A 20,694-nucleotide genomic window follows, 5' to 3' on the forward strand; every position below is an offset into this window, starting at 1 on the left:
CTACATTACCCAGAGTCCCTTGCGGTCTAATGCTACGGCAGTTGTGTTTACGTCTCCTGCTCTTTGAAGTGAACACTTCTACAACACTTTAAGTGGACATTTAGTCAGTATATTTTTGCCCTAATGCTTTGCGTATTCTGGTGGTAATTCATATGTATAGGCTGTAAATTAATGTGTAGAATACCATATTGTCGAGGTACGAGTCTATTACTAAACATATGACATTGCCAGGTCACGATCCTCACCTGTTTAGGTGGAGGAGCCTCGACAAGAAGAAAATATCTTCAGGCAAGGTACGTTTAAAGTTCGGATTAATGTTCAACTGGGAGTTCTACGTAGATTTTAAAACGTGTCTGTCTGTTCTATATGATAAAATATAATCCAACCGCAACACTTTTCTTATCTAAAGTCTATTTTCACTTTTAGGATTATAAAATCCCCCAGAGCATAATTGAATCAAGTACCCTACTGGATTTATGGATGAGGAAGATGCACATCTCTGTCAATGCTATGTGTGGACTCATGGCTTTTTTTCAGGGGAAAGTTTAGAGAATGAAATACAAACGGCCTGTTTTTGTTACTGACGTGCCTGCAGTCTGAGACCCAGATAGCAGGATCGCTGCTCGTAGAGCGCTGTCTTTTTGGACGTCTGGGAAATGATTGTAAGGTAATCTGCTGATTTAAGGGCAGCAGTGCCTATAAGCTTTCCTGGAGAAATAATCTGCCGACGTCAGGAGTTGCCTGAGCTTGTCTAGACATTTTCTTGCAAGCAAGGTGACCATGAGACAGGGATTTGATTGACTCCGTAGTTTTGCTTACAAAACAGAGTGGCCACGACTGAGATTATTTTTCTTTCAACAACAGGTGCATGCGAGGAATGGGGATATTGCTCAGTGGAGGAAGGTGAGAAGAACTTGTTTAGATGGTGCAGCTGTTTACAGATGTGGCTGAAAGTGTTTGTATCCTGCAAAAAACTAATTTTTCTGTGAAATATGTTGAAACCGACAAATTAGTATTTGGCATCCACTATACTCACTATACCATATGTATGTTCGTGGACCTTAAACGTCTAAATGATATTAGCAGCTGTTCTCACAGGAACAATAAGCCGATTGGAGATGGTCCAGGAGCCTTTATGCATCTAGATTTGCATGACAAATAGTTCCTTCCCCATCTCCTCAGACAACTCTCTTCTTTTCTCTCTTCTCTTCACATTAAGTGCGGTGACACCAAGCAGCTCATTTCATTTTTCCTACTCTTGAGCCTCTCTACCAATCATTTTATCCAGGCCAAGTATCTTTGCAGCTTCTTTGTTTTATTCTAAAGCGTGTATGCAGATTGCTCAGTCGTTTCAACGAGGAGTAAAGCGTACCAACCCTTTCAGCCAAGTCTTTATGTGTATTTGTCACGATCCATGTTTTTGTATCATTGTAAACTGAATATTTTTGGGTTTCTGGACGACATCCGTTTGTCCGTTTTCTCGCCCTCAGCGAGTAGAGATGGCCTCAGAGTTTGCTGTGTCTGAAGTGTTCTCCCATAAGAAACCTCAATCGGGGAGCAGCAGCAGCAGTCGAGGCGTACCGTTGCTAAGCTCCGACCTTTTAAGAGATCATGATGACTCTTACAGTGAAGGTAAGTCAGCCACTTAAAAAAATTCATGGAGCCGTCTCTGGAGGAGTGATACCTATATAATATAGTGGTGACCCTGCACAGCAGCAGGCTGTAAAATGACATTTGGGATGTTTCTTCATGCAGCTCAGGCTCTTCTTGGTGATTGGCTGAGCAGTAGATTACGACTGGAGCTGGAGATGGAGGAGGAAGATGACCTTATGTGCTCCGCCGAGAGTGGAGGCCCTGCCGCACTGGCTTGCGCTCAGCCTTCCGCCCTAAACTGTGAAAACTTCAATGGTAAGAAATAAATCTACCCAGTGAACCCGAGGCCCTAATCAATCAAGTGTTGAGTCTTTACACATTGATTTTCAAACCACAATTGAAACCAGTGACTGTTTGCATAGGAAGAGAAATCAATCAAAAAAGTGACCAGCAGTCATTTTAACTACAAATGATTTCAAGTTAATAGGATAAAATCACTCAGGCAGTCTTAAAAACCTCCTCATTTCTTGTGAAATACTAAGATTTCTACAGCTGCCTGGCTGAGGAAGAAGAGCACAGCACTGTTAACGGCGTCCTACAAGACCTGATGGAGCAAGAGGTGTTGGACTCGGGGATGATGGAGGAACTAGCTCTGGATGTTGGACAAAGCAGGAAGAAGTTCAGAAACCCGCTCATCACCATGGAAGCAAGGCATCAGCAGGTATGCGAGTCTCAAATTCTTCGAGCTGCTCAGTAGATGCGAATGCTGTGGGCTGGGAAAACTGTCCCCGCCGAGCGAATCAACGGGAAAGACAGGAGCCCAAGTTGTGCGTCCGTTTAAAGTAATTGCCACTGCTTGCCACTAAAGGTGCAAGAGACCAGGGCCCGGCGTGACGCTGAGAGGCAGAGGCAGCAGAGAGAGAGGGAGGCCCAGCGTGTTGCCAGAGAGGAGGCGAAGAAGAACGAGCGCGAGGAGGAGACGAGGAGGACCCGGGAAGCGCGGAGGCAGGAGGAGATGGTGCAGCAGGAGATGACGCGGCTGCGACGCCAGATGGAGGAGAGGCGAGGCCTGGAACAGCTGGTTAGACAGAGGTATGGTTTCCACGGCAACAATCGCCCTTCTGCTGAAGTTGTTACAACAATCAGCTATATCTAAAATTACCCCCAGATTCCTGATTGCATTTAATGCGATCTTTCCTGCTCCCAACGGCCTGTAATGGGTAAAATGGATCAATGGTAACCCGTTGACAAGTAAGCCTGTGATGAGCCAGCTCCAAGTGTTGGAAGTGTCCCTCTGGAAGGTACATAAGCTCCTTTTGCCAGCATGATAAATCTGCTGTTGTTTAATCATCTTACCACAGGACGTGTCGACTTACTGGCCAAGGCCTCTCTGTATCACTTACACAACTCTCATCATGAACATCCTTCATTGGAAGCAATCAAAAGCTGTCACCCTACAGATATAGAAATTAGACATTTACATTTATAATGCTGCAACTAAGAAAAATATTTAGATGTAACATGATTGAGTGGGTGAAGTGTTTGGCAGTGACTTCCACAGTGACAATAAATTAAAAGCTACGCTCTATGCAATACAAACTGACATGAAGATATTACACTGAGAAAAATATTCAGCCATTTGGGAGGAAAAAAACAAGACAAAAGTAAATCTACAGCCTTGGTAACACAATGACCATGCTAACATGCCGCTCTATAACAGGTGTTATGTTTGCCAGTATGCTAACATTTGCTAATTAGCACTAAACACAAAGAACGGCTGAGGCTGATAGAAACTTCAATAGATGTTTAAGATTTTTGCAAGTACTGGGCAACTTCAAATTTGTAGGTTTAAAATAAAAATCCCAGTTCAAACCAACCAGGGCCTTTCTGTGTGGAGTTTGCATGTTCTCCCCGTGTATGCGTGGGTTCTCTCCGGGTTCTCCGGCTTCCTCCCACAGTCCAAAGACATGCAGAATGGGGTTAGGTTCATTGGAGACTCTAAATTGACCGTAGGTGTGAGTGTGAGAGTGAATGGTTGTCTGTCTCTGTATGTGGCCCTGTGATAGGCTGGCGACCTGTCCAGGGTGTACCCCGCCTCTCGCCCAAAGTTAGCTGGGATTGGCTCCAGCGACCCCCGCGACCCTTAAATGGATAAAGCGGTAGATGATGAATGATGATGATAAAATAAAAATGTATTATTCAGATCCATTTGTTCTTGGATTGTTGAAATGTCAAAAGGTTGGGAATAAATTTCACTAGTGTTCATTATTTTTGAGTATAGTCATCAAGGTATTGTTACTGATAAATTATTATTTGACATTATGGCCCCCAAAAAAAATTTCTTTGACTCTGGAGATGTAAGTAAGTTTAAGGGACATTGGAAATATTAGAATTGAAATCTGAATTGGTGTTTGCATTTAAAAATGATGACAATAAATCTATATCAGTTGGTACAATTGTGGGAAAAACTTAGTTTTACGAATCTGTATTGAACAAGCTGGGTGAAGGAGAGTGTCTGATTTATTTGTTTTATATAATAATTACCATGAATGTTTTGAGTTGTAATTTGCAGTTTTTATTTACACAGACAAAGACTACAAATTAACACATTTTCACTGGATATTGGGATCTCCTCAATTCATCTTGGTGCGCCGCTAGAGTCAGTAGTAGCTGTGTGTTTCTTCAACAGGGAAAGGAAGAGATTGGAAAGGCAGAAGGCTGCAAGCAGCCTCCAATCAGCTCCAACACTTTCCACAAAGCAGCAGGAGGACACAGAGCGACTGCACAAAGAGCATAAAATTCAAAACATTGTTCACATGAACAATCTTAAGGTTGGTGCTGGTACTATGTGTGTGTAGTTGTATTTGTAGTTTGGTACATGAAATGTACCGATGACTCCTGCACCTACACCTTTTGTGCACGTTCAAGTGTTTGCAGAGGCATTTATCTGGATGGTATTCAGTCGCGTTGGACCGACGGCTGCAAATGGGTAAGGCCACGGCCCTATCTGACTGGAAGATGCAGCTGAGAGCGTGGCGATCGTGGCGGACCGTGGTGTGGGCAGAACAAAAGCAGCGACAAGTGGTGAGAACAGAGGAGGAACTACGAGCGGAACACAGGCAAGAACCAACAGAAAATTTTAAAAAAGGTTGAAAGGCCTGTCGTTTGACTGATCCTGCCCTTTACCACAAATGATAAAATGCAGCTATTTTAAAAGTTAGAATATAAATTGTGACAGTATATGTTAAGCACAATCTCTGATAGATAAAACATGTATATGCTTTTACCTTCACTAAGCAATAATTCATGTTTAAAAATACACAATCACACCCGTCCCTTCCTCCAGACGATGCCAGCTGGCCGTGGAGAGTGACCGAAGGCGTTTGCTGCGACATTGCCTGAACAAGTGGCAGCTATGGTGTCGGACGGCGAGGGAACAACGAGAGCTTTTGGCCCAGCAGCAGGAAACCCGCAGCAAAATGGCCGCTTTAATCAGCGCTGCATCAACAGGCAAACTCAGTGCCACAGCGACCCCCACTTCTCAACCAACGATGACCTCACCCGAGGCATCTAATCAACCAGAGACCACAGAGAAGGTGAGAGGTGCACTCCAAAAAATCCTATCATCGCAAATCACCATTTTAAAAGTGACTCGGATATTGAAGGCGAGTGGAATCATGACTAAAACATTAGGTCAATTCTTGGCAGGAAATGTTAAAGGCCTCATCCTTGAGGCGATAAACAAGTGTGAGGACTGAACTGAATTTCTTTTCTTTTTTGCATGAGATGACTGGAACCCTTTCTCAGTACATCAGCCAGGGAGAGAAAACTTTTCCTGATGAAATATTCACAACTCTTGAGAGTGAGAGAGCAGGAAAGGAAGGAAATACAGTGAAGAGAGAATTAAGACGTGTAGGACAGTGGAACTGAGCTTGAGGGACAGAGGAAGCTGAGCGGGAGATGAAGTCAGAGTTGCAGGAGTTCATGGTAGCAGGGGTTATAAAGAGGCCATACTATTGCCCTGAGATAGGTATAGGAGCCAGATACTGTATCTGTGCTGCCCACTTAAGCTGTTGCTAGACCTAAAGGCGGTGTTTGATTGTGTCATCTTATCCGCTGTAGAGCGATCACCACAGGTCAGCCACTTTAACCCCCGACGCCTCCGCAACACATCAGGACAAGACACTGGCGGGCGCCGCTGCCCAGCCTGCCCAACCGTGGCAAATGACCCGCAGGCATGTGGCTCCGACTGCCGCCAAACTTCGCGGCGCACGGTCAAGAGGTGACGGCGGTGGCTCCGACTGCTCGAAAAGCGCCGCTTCGCCCGGCGGCAGGTTCGAGAGCAGACACGCCGCCCAGCGGCAGATCATTGCGCAGCAAAGGGAGCAGCTGAAGGAGCAGGGAGAGCAAATTGTGCGGCTGAGGGAGGAGCAGAGCATGAAGGGTCTGAAGCTTGAGATGGAGAAAACTGCACAGCTCTCACAACTGTCAGCGCCAGGGGGCTCGAGACCATGGAGTCACAACTCTGAAGGCAAGGAGCAGAGGTAATGAGAAAGGAATGTTTCTTGCAAGTTTCTGAATTCATTCGTGTTACCTTTGAAACAGCAGGATACAAAACAACCTCACCTCAAGGTCCATCTGGTAGCCGTTCGGTCAAATCACATGGTCCTCGTCAGCACATGGAATCTGCACAACTGTCATGGCAATGTAGTTGTTAAAATATCAACTTTATTAGCATTGTATAGCCTCCCAATCGATGTTAGACAATATGGAAAATTAATTTAGATTACAATAATTCAGTTAAGTGGATATATTAAAATTCCTCTTTGAAATTTCCTGCACTGTAGACAAATGTGACGTTTGCTATCGTAATTGTTATGGACTGTTACAGTAGATTTCAGTCGCACTGTTGAACACTCATTCAATTTTAAGCTTTTAGAATTTGGCCACAGTGTATATGAATGTAGATCTACAGCCATAATGGATTTTTGGCCACTGAGTAGAAGCATTAAAATTAAACACTTATACCAAAAACAGCAATTATTCAAGGGTTCTCAGTTAAGGGCAACACTTGATAATACTTACACACCCTGAATCATAAATGCAACAGTTTTTTTAATCGAAAGTAGTTGACAACAAAACAATTTCATCCTCCTTCCCACAACTTAACAGCCCGGTCCCTCACTGCTGGGAACCAAATAATGCAACCCTCTTGTTTGTTTTTTTACTATCGATTGTCAGCAACAAACAAAAACTTGCTGCACAACAATAGAGCAGGTCCCGTACAACATATCATCATGGAGCAGAGATAAAACTTCACAATTCAAACTGTAGTTTGTTGTTTAGATAATCAGTGACTGAAACATCGGACAGAATTGTTAATTGAACACAGGAACAAAATAAACTGATGCAGACCCGGAAGAAGAAAAGGAAAGCAGCCTTTTCATATCAATGAATTATTGCAGCTTTACTGCAGTGTAGGATTATTTACTCAGTTGCATACAGTGTGCATTTACTGTACGTGAGAATTATACAGTACAGTATGTAGTCTGGTCCCTATTTAACCCTTCCTCTCTGCAACCCCGTTGACGGTGCATTATAAGTTAGACAGTCTCTCCGACTCCACGAAGCCCAGATGTGCCATAAGCCCTAAAACTCTCAAGATGATGAATAGTCTCTCTCCACAGTGGAGACTTATGGCAGAGCTGGTTGGCAGGTTGTTGTGTGTTTGGACATTTCAATGGTCAAGCACTAGTGGAAAGCTGTAACCCCCTTATCCAATATTAGCTTTCCTTATTAAATACAAATCACACAGGAGTAGATACAAAGAAACCGTTTAGTTACAGAGGAGTTTCAAAGAACAGAAAAGCAGGAGGTTGCGTCAAGTTAATGCTTAGTACATTCGGGGGCTTGTGTAATTATACTTCTCTTGACAAAAGATGAAATGTGCTCTCGAAGAAGTGTGTACAACCTTGAGCAGATTTTTTGCAAAATGTTTGTATGAAGTTAAAGCAAAAAAAGTTGGGCACTTTGTTGGAATTCATTTCTACAGACTTGTGGATTGCCTGATGCGTGACAGCTGAGTTTGCCTTTAGTCTGGATAACATTTCCCAGGCAAGGATCAAGGAAGGTGTGAATTTGCAGACAGATTTATGACGTACCTTTTTGTTTTTGTGTGCCTCCTTGCGGCGATTGTTCCTGTTGCAGGGCACCGAGAGTTAGTGGAGAGCCTGACAGTCGGCCGACACCTCCGAGGAAGGCTGTCAAGTGCCAGACATGCCCTCATCCAATCATCACGGGTCAGTCAGTCAGTTCCTCCACTCTGCAGGCTTAACATCTTAAATACTCAACACAGACACATCTCTCCCTCTGAATGTGGAAACAGAATGCTGTGGCTCTTCTGTAGACAAAATTGCGTGATCTCAAGTCACACGGAGATGAAGACTTACTTATACTCTGTATAGGAGGACGTATACAGTAGTCCTTCAACAGTAGCTCTCGTGTTTACCTCAACTTCCAGTTGCATGCCGAGAATATTAAGGGATACACATACCTAAACATGCACATATCATCTCCTGAGCGTATTGTAGAAGAATATCTTGTGCTCAAACACACCATTCTCCCCTCGCTGTGAAGCCATGGAGGCCCGCGCACATCAACGCGCAGAGCGGAGAAAGCAAGTCGAGGAACTCAAGAGACAGAAGGAAGAGGAAAAGCTGGTGAGAGATTGGAAAGTCATGTTCCGGTCCGTCTCTGTTAGATTGTCAGAGGTTGTGATTGTCTGATGGCATGTACAGTATAAAACACAAATTTAACCAGAGAACACATCTTTTCCAGGCTGAGATGAAAGCGGCTGAGGAGCAGAAACAGTGCGAGGAGGAGGAGGAAAAACGCCGGGCCGCCGAAAAGAGGAAGGAGGAGAGAAGGCTGGAAAGAGAGGTGAGACGTGTTACATATTTCATGGACGTTCTCAAACTTATGAGTTGAAACACATGAAGCAGTCCTCTCCACGGTGCCGCTGTGGCGAGGCCTGCTTAATGACTGCTTCTCGTATTCTGACTCGTATTTATAAGTCAGTGACTAGGACAGTACTCTTGAGACTAGGGATTGGATCGATAACGATCATGCAACCTTGAGTATCCCCCGATACCGATCCGATACTAACCCACTCGTAAAATAAAATATTAATAATGCATTGTTCAGGATTCACTTTGCTTAACCTAGCCATCTAAAATCTTAATGTAAGACAAATAATCACTCCCCTAAAGAAAGACATACATAGCCAGCAACATGACTGTTTCATTTCTGTTTGGCAGATTTGTTTATGGTAAGCACCGTTCAAACAAGCAAAAACAAATTGAACTGTAAATTGTTAATTAAATAATAATAAATGAACATGAAAATATGATGCCGGAATGTCGTTCAAGGCTTAGTAGATACATAAATAGGCATTTATTTGGTATGTTTACTGAAATGTATGGGATGAGATTTTACTTGTTAATCCTTCCGATATCCTATCCAGTCATTTTGGCCAATATTGCCCCGTACCGATATCGAATATCAGATCGGGACATCCCTTCTTGAGACACAAGATAACGTCACCTTCTTCTTGTGTGTGCAGAGGGAGGAGGAAAAGCAGACGCAACTGATAAGGCAACAGGAGTTCCTGAAGGTAGCCTGTCAACACTACCACAAAACCCTGTTGCTACAGCGAGGCCTGGCCCCATGGAAACGCCTCATTCAGCTCAGACAAGCCAACACACAGGTAAATCGCCTGTCATGTACACTTCAGTGGCACACACACACAAAAAGTTTCCCACCAAACTCAGTCTGCCCCCAGTCCTCCGAGAACACATTAAGAACCCAGGAGGTGCTCTTGATTCTGGTCGTCAAAGAGTAAACTAAAAACCTGTATTTAAATAGAAAATTGTGCAGGGACGTGTTTTAGGCATTTCATTTATCTCATACGTTCTTGGAACAGAATTGCAATAAGCAAAGGAAGAAAAGAATGTTGACATCCCGAGGTAAATGTGGCACAAATGTCCAAGTCTAGTATAAATGACATGAATTTGAATAATAAATAAAAAAAAGCCTCCCTGGTTATAGACTTGCTTGAACATTAAAGAGAGCACATACAGTACTGCATGAGAATCCATTTTCTGGTGTAAAGGCGGTATGTTCACAGCCTGCAGTCTATTAAAGACCTTTTTATAATTCAAAGTGGCTTGGACATTTTTTTTACAGCACACCCATAACCAGAATCATCTACTTTTCCTCTATTTATGTATTTTTGCCTTAGCTGTCAATCACATTTTTATTGATTCATGTTTGTACATTTTATTGTTGTTACTGGAAAGGCTTTTTCTTTGACTGTCATTCCAATTTCTGTCAGGACTCTATTTACCCTGGTTGTGAAGCACTTTGGGTTTTCAGAGGTGCTGTAGAAAGTTTATTATTATTATTATTTTCATGAAGAACCACAGACCACATGCTGTGTATCCACAGGCAACTGTGTTCCAACACATTTAATAGCCTGATGATTGTGAGCAAACTGTTTTTTTGTAAAAATACTCACTTGGCAGCAAAAAATTAAACACCTCATGCCAACGGCAAAGCTTCAGAACAACACACAAATACCCTCCTTTCAAGGACAAACTTGTACTCTTGAAAGCCCAGACACACAAACACAAACACTCAAACAAGGAGTGAAAGCGTCCAAATAAAAGCACACAAGACAACTTTCTATCCAATTTCCCTTGGCAGTGTTGTCATTTCTTCTACCAAATGTTGCCTTCCTTTGTCACAACATCACAAGGACGCGCAGAGAGTCATCTGAATACATGGTTCACAGCAAGACTTTTTTCAAAACCCTCTGGGCACTTCATAATTTCATGCCATTCCATTATTTCTACCTGGCACACGTGATTGAGTTTGGAGGCGCATTCATCGTCGACGCTTCTCTTTTCGATCCCCCTGCCAGCTGGCCAAGAGTCATCACGACCGCCTCCTCCTGAAGCGGTGCACACTGGGCTGGCAGCATTCTGCACAAGAGTCCCTGTCTGAGAGAGAAGCTTCTGCCGACCGACTGCAGCGGCACTTTCTGCTCCGGAGGAGCCTAAGCTGCTGGAAAAGAGTGTGTATACACCACACACACACACACACAAAACACAGTACCTCAATCAGGATTTCAGCCTCCCCCCGTCTCCTGCCACTGACCAAGAGCAATACCCTTTCCCACCAATGCTCTACGTGCACTCAATTACACTTTCTGCTGCCCAGTCTTGAGACCAAAACGTTTATATTATTATTAATAATAATAATAAATTTCATTTATAGAGCACTTAAACCCCTTTTTCTACTGATTTAAGCTAGTGCCATCCCCAACCCCCCTCACCTTTGCTTACTGAATGTTGTTGAAAGACAATTAGCTGCTTTAAAAAAAAAGGTAGATAAATCATTTGCATTATACTTCATTAGAAATATCCCAGTCTCTTATTGAGCGTGGTGTGTTTTTTTCAGCTGAAGGACTGGCGGGTGATTCAGGAGGAGCAGGCGGAGCGTTTCCACCGCGAACGCAGCCTGAGGAGGTTCATGCTGGCGCTGCTGGACCACGTGGCCCAGCAGAGGCTGGTGGAGTGGGACCGCCAGGCGCTGGCTCAGGAGCACAACAACAGGTTCGCTGCCCCGCCACTTTTGCCATATGTTCGCTGTATGTATGGATGCAACAGCTTGTCAAAATGTTAATTACAAGTTTAGACCAATCTGATTATAGTACACAACACCACGAAGACCATTCATTTTTTAATAAAGGCCTATTCTACAAAGTGTTCCAAGACTTTCAGGACCTTAAATAACTATGAATGGATAAGCTGTATTTGCCTCATTTGTATGTACCGCAGATTATGACAAATGGCAGGCACTGGAACATGCATTGCATAAGCAGTTATTAGACATTTGAAAATATGAAATATGAGAGCTTTGACGGCACACCGACACATTGTCCTTTTTTATGGGAAAACTGCCTGTGCAAGTAGATTGAAAATGACACCGTCATCTCCTTGTCATATCTGCCGTCAGCCGCACGTTTCTTTGTGATAGAATTTATGGAGTTGGGTTTTGCTGCTGGGGTAAAAAAAATTTAAAAGTTTAATGTAGCCAAATTATTCAGCAAAGCAGAATGGTTCTGCACTGAATGGGTTTCTGACCTCAGGTGATGGAAAATTTATTTTGCGGCAATAATCCTCCTCCTGGCTATCTCTTACTCAATAAATTTTATTATGTGGTTCGAACAAGACCCAAGAGTGTTTTGCTATGTTAACCGATTTTTGAGGCTGTACTTCGGCACAGCAGCGATTTGCGCTTGTTGCAAACTTTAGCGTACGAATATCCTCACAATGACCAATGCTGATGTTTCGCAGGTATGATGTTTACCATCTTAGTTTAGTGTGAGAGCGTAAGTAAGGCTGATGGGAATGTCAGTAATTTCCATAATGCTTAACATTACTATTACCTGTGTGGTCCTGTTTACCATTGTGGCCAAAACTAAAGATTGCTGTGCAGCAGCACTGCTCCAACTTTCTGATTCGCCCGTCATTGTCACTTGATGGGAGTCTTTTTCGAACTTCAGCTTCTAAGGTGATGTCGGTTAAATGACCACAGTCTGCAGGTGAATTTCCTGCCACCGTCTGCGAGCTCCGAATAGTAACGTCATGTGAAAACCCATTAAGGTGTTGTCAACTCAGAAGTCCCTATAACTCAGTTTCTTATTGCTCACTTGCTCTGCTCCCATCTGTCCCTCCATCTGCCCCTGCGAATTCTAGACGGGTGCTGCAGCGATGTTTCCTGGCCTGGAGGCGGCTTCCGTGTGCGCTGCGCAAGGAGAGGGAGAGGGATGAGCGGCGGGAGAAGCTGGGACGGAAAGTGACTGAGGTCCTGCCCGACTTCTGCTCACATCCACTGTAAAAGCCTCTGGGAGAGGTCGTCGCTGTTGGAGAGATGAACCACAGCACACTCACACAGACATCACACAAACATCTCAATGACCGTGGAGAGGACACTTACATACTCATTTCTCATTAATTTAATACAAATAAATTGAAATTCATTTCATTCAAACAACTGGAACCATACAATTATTGGGATATGCGGGGCAAAAAAAAGCTTCCAATCTCTGTGACAACTTAAAAGCAGCAGTAGTGAAAAGCACTGAAATGTGAAATGTGTGTTGATTAATTTCGCCTTTTTCATAATTACAGAGTTGTTCAATTTAGGGGTCGGTCTGAACAAACTCAATTTTATTTAAAGCTCTGGCATCGTTCATTATGTGGAATGTAAAGACAGGCTAGGGAACTTTAATTAGACTGATTATCTGGCTTGTGCCGAGATGTTTCATTTACCTGTAACATAAACATGCGCAGCACGTTTCAGAGGGGGCCAAGAGAGGTGTTCAACTCTGTGACCACGCGGCTGATGAATGTCTGTAAAGGATGGAGGAGGCAGAATGTGCAGGAAGACCAGCCATGAATTGATGTTGAGCCTAATGCTTCGGCCGGAACGGACCAAAGCATTAGAGAGAAAAAGCCCCCTGAGGGTCAACGGATCACTAACTCTATCAGTTTGTCGGCTCCCAGCAAGGCACTTGGAATGTAGAGGGAACGTAAAGACTGTGTTTAAGTCAAAGGACGACATCCAGTGTGGAAGGAAACCGGGCAGCAGTGGACGGAGTTAAAGGTTCCCTTGTAGTGGGAATAGCTGCATAGAGGAGAGATGCCTGTTGTCGGGTACATGAATGGCAGTGAATGTTACTTATTATGGGTTTGTTATTGCCATTTGATAAGGTCAATCAAAACTCGATAGCTGCATAAACTCAGTGAAAATAGTTCTGGCAACAGAAGGCAAATTTAAATCAAGGTTAAAGGAGCCATGCTGCCATCCAGTGGATGGGACCAGACCTGCAGCCATAACCCACCCCCCCCCCAGGGTGCTGCATAACATAACAGTCTCTTACACCAGGTCTTTTCGGGCGGGAGAGTCAGGACTCAGTTTGTCTCCCATGGTCATGAACTCGGCCCAGTTGCCCAGGAAACCCAGAGAGTAGGCACCCGTGTCCACGACGAGCCCCCAGTATGCGCGGCGGGCGGTCTTGTCCCGCAGAGCCTGGCGCGCCTCGCGCTCGGTCACATTGTGGCTGACGTTGATGACCTGCGCCGCCAGCAGGTGGAGCAGCCCGGCGGTCACGACACTGCAGTACCAGGCACAGGTGAAGCAGAGTGCAGTGCTGGAGAGCAGACGAGGAGAGAAGAAGGGTAACGCTGCCAGACAACAGTGAATCACCGCACAGACAAAATGCACCACATACTCACAAGGCTATTACTTTTTTTTAACCTTTGTCTAATACCATTTACATTCATCCATATTTTACATAAAACTACACTTTAGATTTTGAGAACGTAATAGCTGTTGAGACATGTCGGTCTGGTGGTCTGGGAGGAAAATGTCAAAATTCTCCACTGTTCCTCTGTGAAATTAATAGTTTCTATGAGCTATTAAAAGAAGCCAATTTTGCCCTTGATTGCTGCCAAGAGGTAATCTGCCGTTTCCTGTTTCCATCTGACCTGTAGATAAACCCTTACGCAGAGTTACTCTCTTTGGGCAGGTAATGTTAATTATTGACTTTGTCTTTCGTGCAGTTCAGGAGATGCTTATTAAATTTGTGCGATGCAGAATGGCTTTGCAGTCAATTTAATTAGTTTTGTGCATTTTTTTACATTGCCTAAATAATATTCATTATGACAGGTAATAACACAAGGGCAGTGTCTGTTCTTAATACAGTGGAGGTCAATATTGATATTAACATTAAAAGGGAGAGTTTGACATTTTGGGAAATAAGCTTATTCAAGTTCTTTCCCGCAAATTAAATAAGATTAATACCACTGGAAACTGCGTATAAAGTGCATGTCAGTGTTTCCAATACCTGTGCTGGCTGTAGACCCCGGGGCAATACAGCAGGGAGGTGAGGAGGGGTTGTGTCGGACACACACTCTGCAGCACCAGACTGATCCCGTACAGAGATGTCAACAGGAAGAGGACGAGTGTGAGTAGGAAGCTGCAGTGATTGGCCTGCCCCACACAGTTATTTATCCTGCCGCAGCAACAATGGACAGGGAGAGCACACACACACACACACACACACACACACACACACACACACACACACACACACACACACACACACACACACACACACACACACACACACACACACACACACACACACACACACACACACACACACACACACACACACACACACACACACACACACACACACACACACACACACACACAGACAGAACATTGTACTGAGACCGCAGGGATACACTACACACATACAAGCAGGAACACATATACTGTTGAGATGTGAGACAAAGTGGAAGAAATAGCGATGCCGGGCCGAGTGAGAGGCATTTTAAATGGAACCCACCAGACACAGTGGTGGTCGAGACGCAAAACGCAGATGCCACAGATCCGACAGTGCCCCGCCCTCGGCGGCCGCGCCGCCCTACACGCCGGACACCAGTTCCTTTGGCTACTTTCTTTCGGCTCCTCCCCCGATTCTTCCCACGACCCCGCCCCCCGGTTGGGTGCCGTCATCGTCATATCCTGCCGCCCGCCGTTGATGGCGTGGTCTCTCTCTGCCAGGGGGCTGTAATAGGTCACCGTGCTGTGGACTTCCTCTTGGTTCGGCAGCAAGACACCGGGCGCTCTCTTGGCATGGAAAAGAGCTGCGAGGGTGAGGAAGAGCCCTACAGTCAGCACCGAAAGCTGGGCCAGGCCAACGTCCCTGCGGGGAAGCACCTCCGTGATGAACAAGAAGTACATGTACGCCAGGGAGAAGAGAGCCATACTGAGGAAGAAGAGGGTCTTCCCCTTCTTGCGGTGGGTGAAGTAGTAGTACCACAACACCAGGCCGGGCAGAGCGATCAGAGCCACGATGCCGAGCAGGAAGTGGAGCGCGGCGAGGTGCAGCAGGACGGGAAGGAGAATCAGAGGAGGGATGACGGACAGGTCGACCTTGCGGGCTCCACCCCACAGCCATGGCACACGGATCCGGTCTGTGACGACTGCTGCCACCTGCGACAGGGATTCTGGCTTCTGAGGCTCCTTCTTCAGAAACCTGATGGCAGTGGGGGGTTTAAATTAAAGGTGAAATATTTTTAGCAAGTGAGCAAAACTTCAACCCATTAATTTCTTTCAAAGATCATGTCTACACCCTTTTTTCTTTTCCCACGGCTGACATTTGAAAATGTCATATAGCAGGGAGTCATTATTAAATCATGACATAATGGAATTTTAGCCTAGTTTCACCAAATTTAATTAAATTACAATTTATCCTGGAGGGGGGACATGAATTTTCAACCATGTAAACTTTGGCCCTGTTAAGATCTGGTATTAACATCTTCTGTCTCAGGTGATCCAAAGATAAGTGGACAGCTCAGGTGTGAACACACTCAAGCTTTCATGATTTACAACCAAAAGTATTCCTTGTCCTTTCAGTGTTTCCCATACGATGATTTATTGTCCTATGTCTGGCTGCAGTTGTAAGTGAGGCCTCGTTGTGGTGTGAAGCTGCAAATCGAAATGACTCAGTTCATCCTCTCTCTCTCTCTCTCTCTCTCTCTCTCTCTCTCTCTCTCTCTCTCTCTCTCCTCTCTCTCCTCTCTCTCTCTCTCTCCTCTCTCTCTCTCTCCTCTCTCCTCTCTCTCCTCTCTCCTCTCTCTCCTCTCTCTCTCTCTCTCTCTCTCTCTCTCTCTCTGAGACTGCTTTTATTTTTGGTGCTGGCTACAGAAAACAAGATGCTAAAAAGTGGCAGTTGCTGAATTTTGTGGTTGGTCAGGCCAAACTGTAGGAAATGTGTCCGGACACGAGCTGACAAACATGTACGTGTCTCTGGTGAGAGCCAGAGTGAGAGTGGATATACTACAAGAGTTTTTAAACCAGTGGTGTTTCACCACGGCTGTGTGTTCAGTGAAGGAGGGAGAGCTCATCTTTCACTCTGTTTTTATGACCTGATTTATTCTGTTTTTCAGTTATTTTGTTGTTGGGTGTTTTTTTTCATTTCATTTGTAGAGGACCGTGATGTTCTCTGGTAAATCTTAATAAACATTGTGTTTTAAAAATCAAAAAAGTCTCTCGCTGTCTCGTCTGTCGCTCAGTCACACACATCACATTGACAACGGATCCATCTGTGTAGTCGGACTGGATGAGTACATCATCATTTGGACTTTTCAAACAAAAATGTGTTTATTCCCTATTCATTTATGCGCATCTGTATTTGCATATTGAGCGGGGAAGCGGGATCCGATAACAAATAGTCACTACAGAGGAGACAAGTGGAGACGCATTCTTATGCCGATGTGAAATGAAATACTCAGAGCTGTCCACGCGTGATCGGATCACATCTAAAATGTCAAACATATGAGGATTTCCCGTTTGGATTTTTTAGGGGAACACTGTGAATTGAATATCTTTGTGTTTTTGACTGTTTACACCTTATGCAACACAAAACTTTGATGACCATTTTTCACTGTCTTCTGACATTTTGCCAATAAATTAATTAAAATAAAATGTGTCATTTGTTGCAGCCCATAAAAATGTCTCTCACCGATCGCAGGCGTCGTCAAGGTCCTCGCATTCACAGCAGCAGGCTGCTATGTGGCTGCGCTCTCCGTGTCTGTTTACATACTCGCAGCAGCACAAGGTCCCCTCTTCCTCGTGCACCTTGTTGGCTCGTGTCTTCATGGCAGGCAGCCTGGCGGCCTGGCAAGATGTTAAAAAGAAAGTTCTTTGACTGAACTAAGTGGGGGCATTTGTGTTATTGATAGGGAAGACATTTCAGAGCACATGACAGAAGTGAAATACAATAACTGAAAAAACCTTAGCATACAGCAGCACACCAGCTATTTGCATGTGCTTTAGATGGTGGAGTGGATCCAAATTGACTTCAACAATTATTTCCAATATTTCTCATCTGAGCCTATCCAGTCCACCTGCTGCCCTCGCATCTGTCACACACATCTGTCATGCCGTAATGACTCACACACCAAATGAGCGGCCTCTGTGCTGCGGCTTGCTGCCTGGATTAGACAGCACAGCTGGATCCCAGCTGAGGTGAGGCGGCGGCAGCGTTTAGAACGGGTCTTCAGTGTCGCCTCGATTACAGAGAGCAACACCGACAAGTTCCCCACCACTGAGTGGGATTAATCCTTCAGCGTAATTAAAACCTCTCTGGGGGCATGTGGCTCTGTTGAGGAGGCCTGAATAAGACTGATTCTCCCGAAAAAATGTAATCATAGTATTACATTGTAGGTTATTAGTTTTAGTCAGCCACCGATCAAACTCACTCATCATGGTAAAGGTGACAAAAGGTCAGCAGCATCAAACTGGTGCCGTTGAGAGAAAACAGACGTGTACTGATTAATGGGTGTGTGGTAGCGCCTAACAGCCCACATCTGCTCACTGACGAAAAAAACAACCTAATAGTGCTGCAAGGATTAATGCCATGACTGTGATGCTCAGCAGTTTTATGTCCTGATGTAACACTTTAACACAGATCTTCTGTGTTATATATCCAATAATTTGACTTGCAATTGCTGCAGGACAACTTTGCATAAAAACATACCTACACTGATGGCTGCAGTTCTGAGTGAGGCCTCGTTGTGGTGAGAAGCTGCGATTATGAATGGGAATGTATTTTTTTATACATCGAAATGATGAGTTTATTAATCAATCGGTCAGATGACAAACTTAACCTGCGACTAATTTGATAAATGCTTCTTATGAAATGTAAAGATTTTTGGCTCTATTTTTGTTTTGTTGGTCAGAATCAAGTGATCTAAAGATGTCATCATGGGCTTTAGAGAATTGTGATTATTTTTTTACTGCCACCATAAAGGCCACAATCTTAATTATGTAAATTTAAGCAGAAATGGACACGTTTGGGGCTTTAACTTGTCATTTTGATGTTAAAAGTGAGCACAGTTTAATGGTGATAAAAAAGGGGTGATGTACGGTGGCCCTGAGAACCACAGCACTGTAACTTAAGAAAAAACATGCAATTAAGAAAACATCTTCATCAATTTGACAACACATGCGCAGCATTCAGAAAAGAGACCCCAACACAGCAAATTCAGAAAAGGCGCTGCAAATAGGCCGCAACGAAACGGAAATGTTTCTATAGAACAATTCAAAGTGATGCACACGTCTGAATCCTGCGATCAATGTTAAAATAAACCAAAAACAAAAACACATTTTTTATTTAATTTTCCAACGCCACTGATGGAGAGAGAACCTCAATAGCTCTGCGAGTCAAAATCAAAATCTGGGGCAACAACAAGCGTGTCCAGAAGTGTGCATCACTTTTTAGTGTCCTCTGGAAACACTTCCGGTTCGTTGCGGTCTATTTGCAGCACTTTTTGTGTGTGGTGCGGGGTTTGCAGCGCGTTTTCTAAATGCTGCGCACGTGTTGTCAAAGTGATAAAGATGTATTCTTAATTCACAGTTTTGTCTATTTGCACGTGTTTTCTTAAGTTGCAGTGCTCCGGGCCGCCATACCTATGTGAAAGGGGAGAGGGAGCAACAACTATTTACATCTGCAAAAGGACTTTTCATTTACTATTACAAATGAACACATATGTATTATGGTGACTTGACAACTGGTGCGTTCATCGGCAGTAAGGAGAAAACTGCCTGCACTTCACTGACACTTAAAGTAAACTACTGAAACAACAGTAGTTGGTGAAGGAGACGCTCGCCGACACTTGCTTTCGTGTATCACAGCAGGACAGTTGAGGCTGGATCGGCAGATGGCAAGTTGTTGTCGTCTGATTAATGTTCGTCACCATGAAAAATTAAAGTCATTCGCTCATTCATTTGTGCTCTTTTTTCCGAGGTCAGAGATCGGCGCTGAAGGTTTGCTCGTCTCCCGGCGACAGACAAGTTAACACGGTTACCTGTCGACTCGCCGCTGTCTACGTCATGTGAGTGTTAAATCCGGCGTCACGGTCACAGAAGAGAAGGTAGCGTAGAGGTTGCCTTTAACATACCTGGACACTGAGCCGCTACATACCGACGCTTTCCAATAAAAATCGACTTAGATGTTACTTCCGCCCGCCGGGCTCCTAAGCGGAAGCTCTTGCGACGAGCCGACGACTCGTGTCATATCCGGTCTGGTCTGAATAATCATACAAATAATAATACATTTTATTTATAGAGCCCTTTTCATTGCTGAAAGCAATCTCAAAGTGCCACAGAGTAGAAACAAGATAAAAATATGATATGGCACATATCCATGCGCGTTTCTAACAGCAAGCAGCCGGTGAGACGTTCAGTGCTGGCTTCACGTTTCCTGGTTCGACGCACGGCGCTCGCTCCGGACACGGGGCTCGGGTTTCCCCACGGAGAGCGGAGTCTGGCTGCTCTTTGAAACGGATCAGTTTCCCTCCTGACGTCATGTGAGGTGGACCCTCCCCGTCCAGAACCCGCCACCATGGACGTGTACAGTATCATAAGGAGCGTACAAGTACAGCTTCTCAAAACATATCAGATTACACAGTAGCACCATCGATCCTGATATGCTCTTTGTGCTCTAGACCCGTCCAACTCAGTGTACTGTGTGGTCAATGTTATTGTATTGTCGCTAGGCAACCTTATCACCTGTCCTGTACTTATGTTTGGCTGGAGGATGATCCATCTCATAATAACAACTTGATCCTCATGACTGAAGATTTAAACATTCATCTCCAAACAGATTCCACAGCCTAAATGTACTTGTAAGATGGAACGATTATGCAGTTACGCAACAGAAGAAAAAAAATTGCAATGGCTTTATCATTTGCATAGCATTTAACAACTTAAAATGCCAAAAATGTATTAGTTGCAGGTGTACTTTTTTTATTCAAATGTTGTTTCCTTTTCATTTTCCAGAACAATCGGTTAATCAAGTAACTAGCAGACTGTTTTCAGTAAAGAAACTATGCATTTCTTATACTGCACTGTAACTTTAATAACCTGTTTTATTCTACTTTAACATGTTTTTTTCTC

General features: G+C 44.2%; 2 protein-coding genes across 9 annotated transcripts; one reads left to right on the forward strand and one right to left on the reverse strand.

The window, feature by feature from the left end:
- Positions 1-16: 16 nt before the first annotated feature.
- ccdc191 (coiled-coil domain containing 191) lies at positions 17-12,708 on the forward strand. Of its 3 annotated transcripts, none has more exons than XM_035618615.2 (17): positions 17-293; positions 865-903; positions 1,491-1,632; positions 1,756-1,908; positions 2,136-2,314; positions 2,462-2,685; positions 4,283-4,424; positions 4,522-4,712; positions 4,940-5,189; positions 5,770-6,137; positions 7,801-7,892; positions 8,230-8,312; positions 8,431-8,532; positions 9,215-9,358; positions 10,574-10,726; positions 11,113-11,267; positions 12,414-12,708. In XM_035618615.2, exons 1-17 carry the CDS (start codon positions 219-221, stop codon positions 12,553-12,555), a joined length of 2,634 nt encoding a protein of 877 aa, XP_035474508.2. In that variant the 5' UTR covers positions 17-218; the 3' UTR covers positions 12,556-12,708. The 3 variants fall into 3 exon arrangements, with proteins under 3 accessions (XP_035474508.2, XP_035474507.2, XP_035474509.2); XM_035618614.2 differs by having other exon boundaries at positions 21-293; positions 5,716-6,137; XM_035618616.2 differs by having other exon boundaries at positions 21-293; positions 1,498-1,632; positions 5,716-6,137.
- On the reverse strand, positions 10,415-20,110 carry zdhhc23b (zinc finger DHHC-type palmitoyltransferase 23b). 6 transcript variants are annotated; one of them, XR_007030280.1, is made up of 7 exons: positions 19,698-20,103; positions 17,258-17,412; positions 15,077-15,769; positions 14,567-14,734; positions 13,601-13,870; positions 12,990-13,070; positions 10,415-12,577 (listed from the first exon to the last, which is right to left on the reverse strand). XR_007030280.1 is itself a non-coding variant. In XM_047329880.1 (6 exons), the coding sequence occupies exons 2-6, from the start codon at positions 17,392-17,394 to the stop codon at positions 12,541-12,543; spliced, it is 1,218 nt and encodes a 405-aa protein (XP_047185836.1). In that variant the 5' UTR covers positions 17,395-17,412; positions 19,698-20,110; the 3' UTR covers positions 10,415-12,540. The 6 variants fall into 6 exon arrangements, 4 of the variants coding, with proteins under 4 accessions (XP_047185836.1, XP_035474515.2, XP_047185834.1 ...); XR_007030281.1 differs by having other exon boundaries at positions 12,990-13,870; positions 19,698-20,099; XM_047329880.1 differs by lacking the exon at positions 12,990-13,070 and having other exon boundaries at positions 14,567-14,647; positions 19,698-20,110.
- Between the last annotated feature and the right edge of the window lie 584 nt (positions 20,111-20,694).

Source organism: Scophthalmus maximus, chromosome 21 (assembly GCF_022379125.1).
Source record: "Scophthalmus maximus strain ysfricsl-2021 chromosome 21, ASM2237912v1, whole genome shotgun sequence".
NCBI lineage: Eukaryota > Metazoa > Chordata > Actinopteri > Pleuronectiformes > Scophthalmidae > Scophthalmus > Scophthalmus maximus.

Excerpts from the sequence above, each read along its gene's own strand:
- ccdc191 (XM_035618614.2), top strand. The coding sequence starts at position 219 with ATGACATTGCCAGGTCACGATCCTCACCTGTTTAGGTGGAGGAGCCTC. Across the intron at positions 2,315-2,461 it reads TGGAAGCAAGGCATCAGCAG|GTGCAAGAGACCAGGGCCCG; the intron begins GTATGCGAGTCT and ends TTGCCACTAAAG. Across the intron at positions 11,268-12,413 it reads GCTCAGGAGCACAACAACAG|ACGGGTGCTGCAGCGATGTT; the intron begins GTTCGCTGCCCC and ends TGCGAATTCTAG.
- zdhhc23b (XM_035618622.2), bottom strand. The coding sequence starts at position 17,394 with ATGAAGACACGAGCCAACAAGGTGCACGAGGAAGAGGGGACCTTGTGC. Across the intron at positions 15,770-17,257 it reads CTTGACGACGCCTGCGATCG|GTTTCTGAAGAAGGAGCCTC; the intron begins GTGAGAGACATT and ends CACTGCCATCAG. Across the intron at positions 13,871-14,566 it reads GGGGTCTACAGCCAGCACAG|CACTGCACTCTGCTTCACCT; the intron begins GTATTGGAAACA and ends TCTGCTCTCCAG.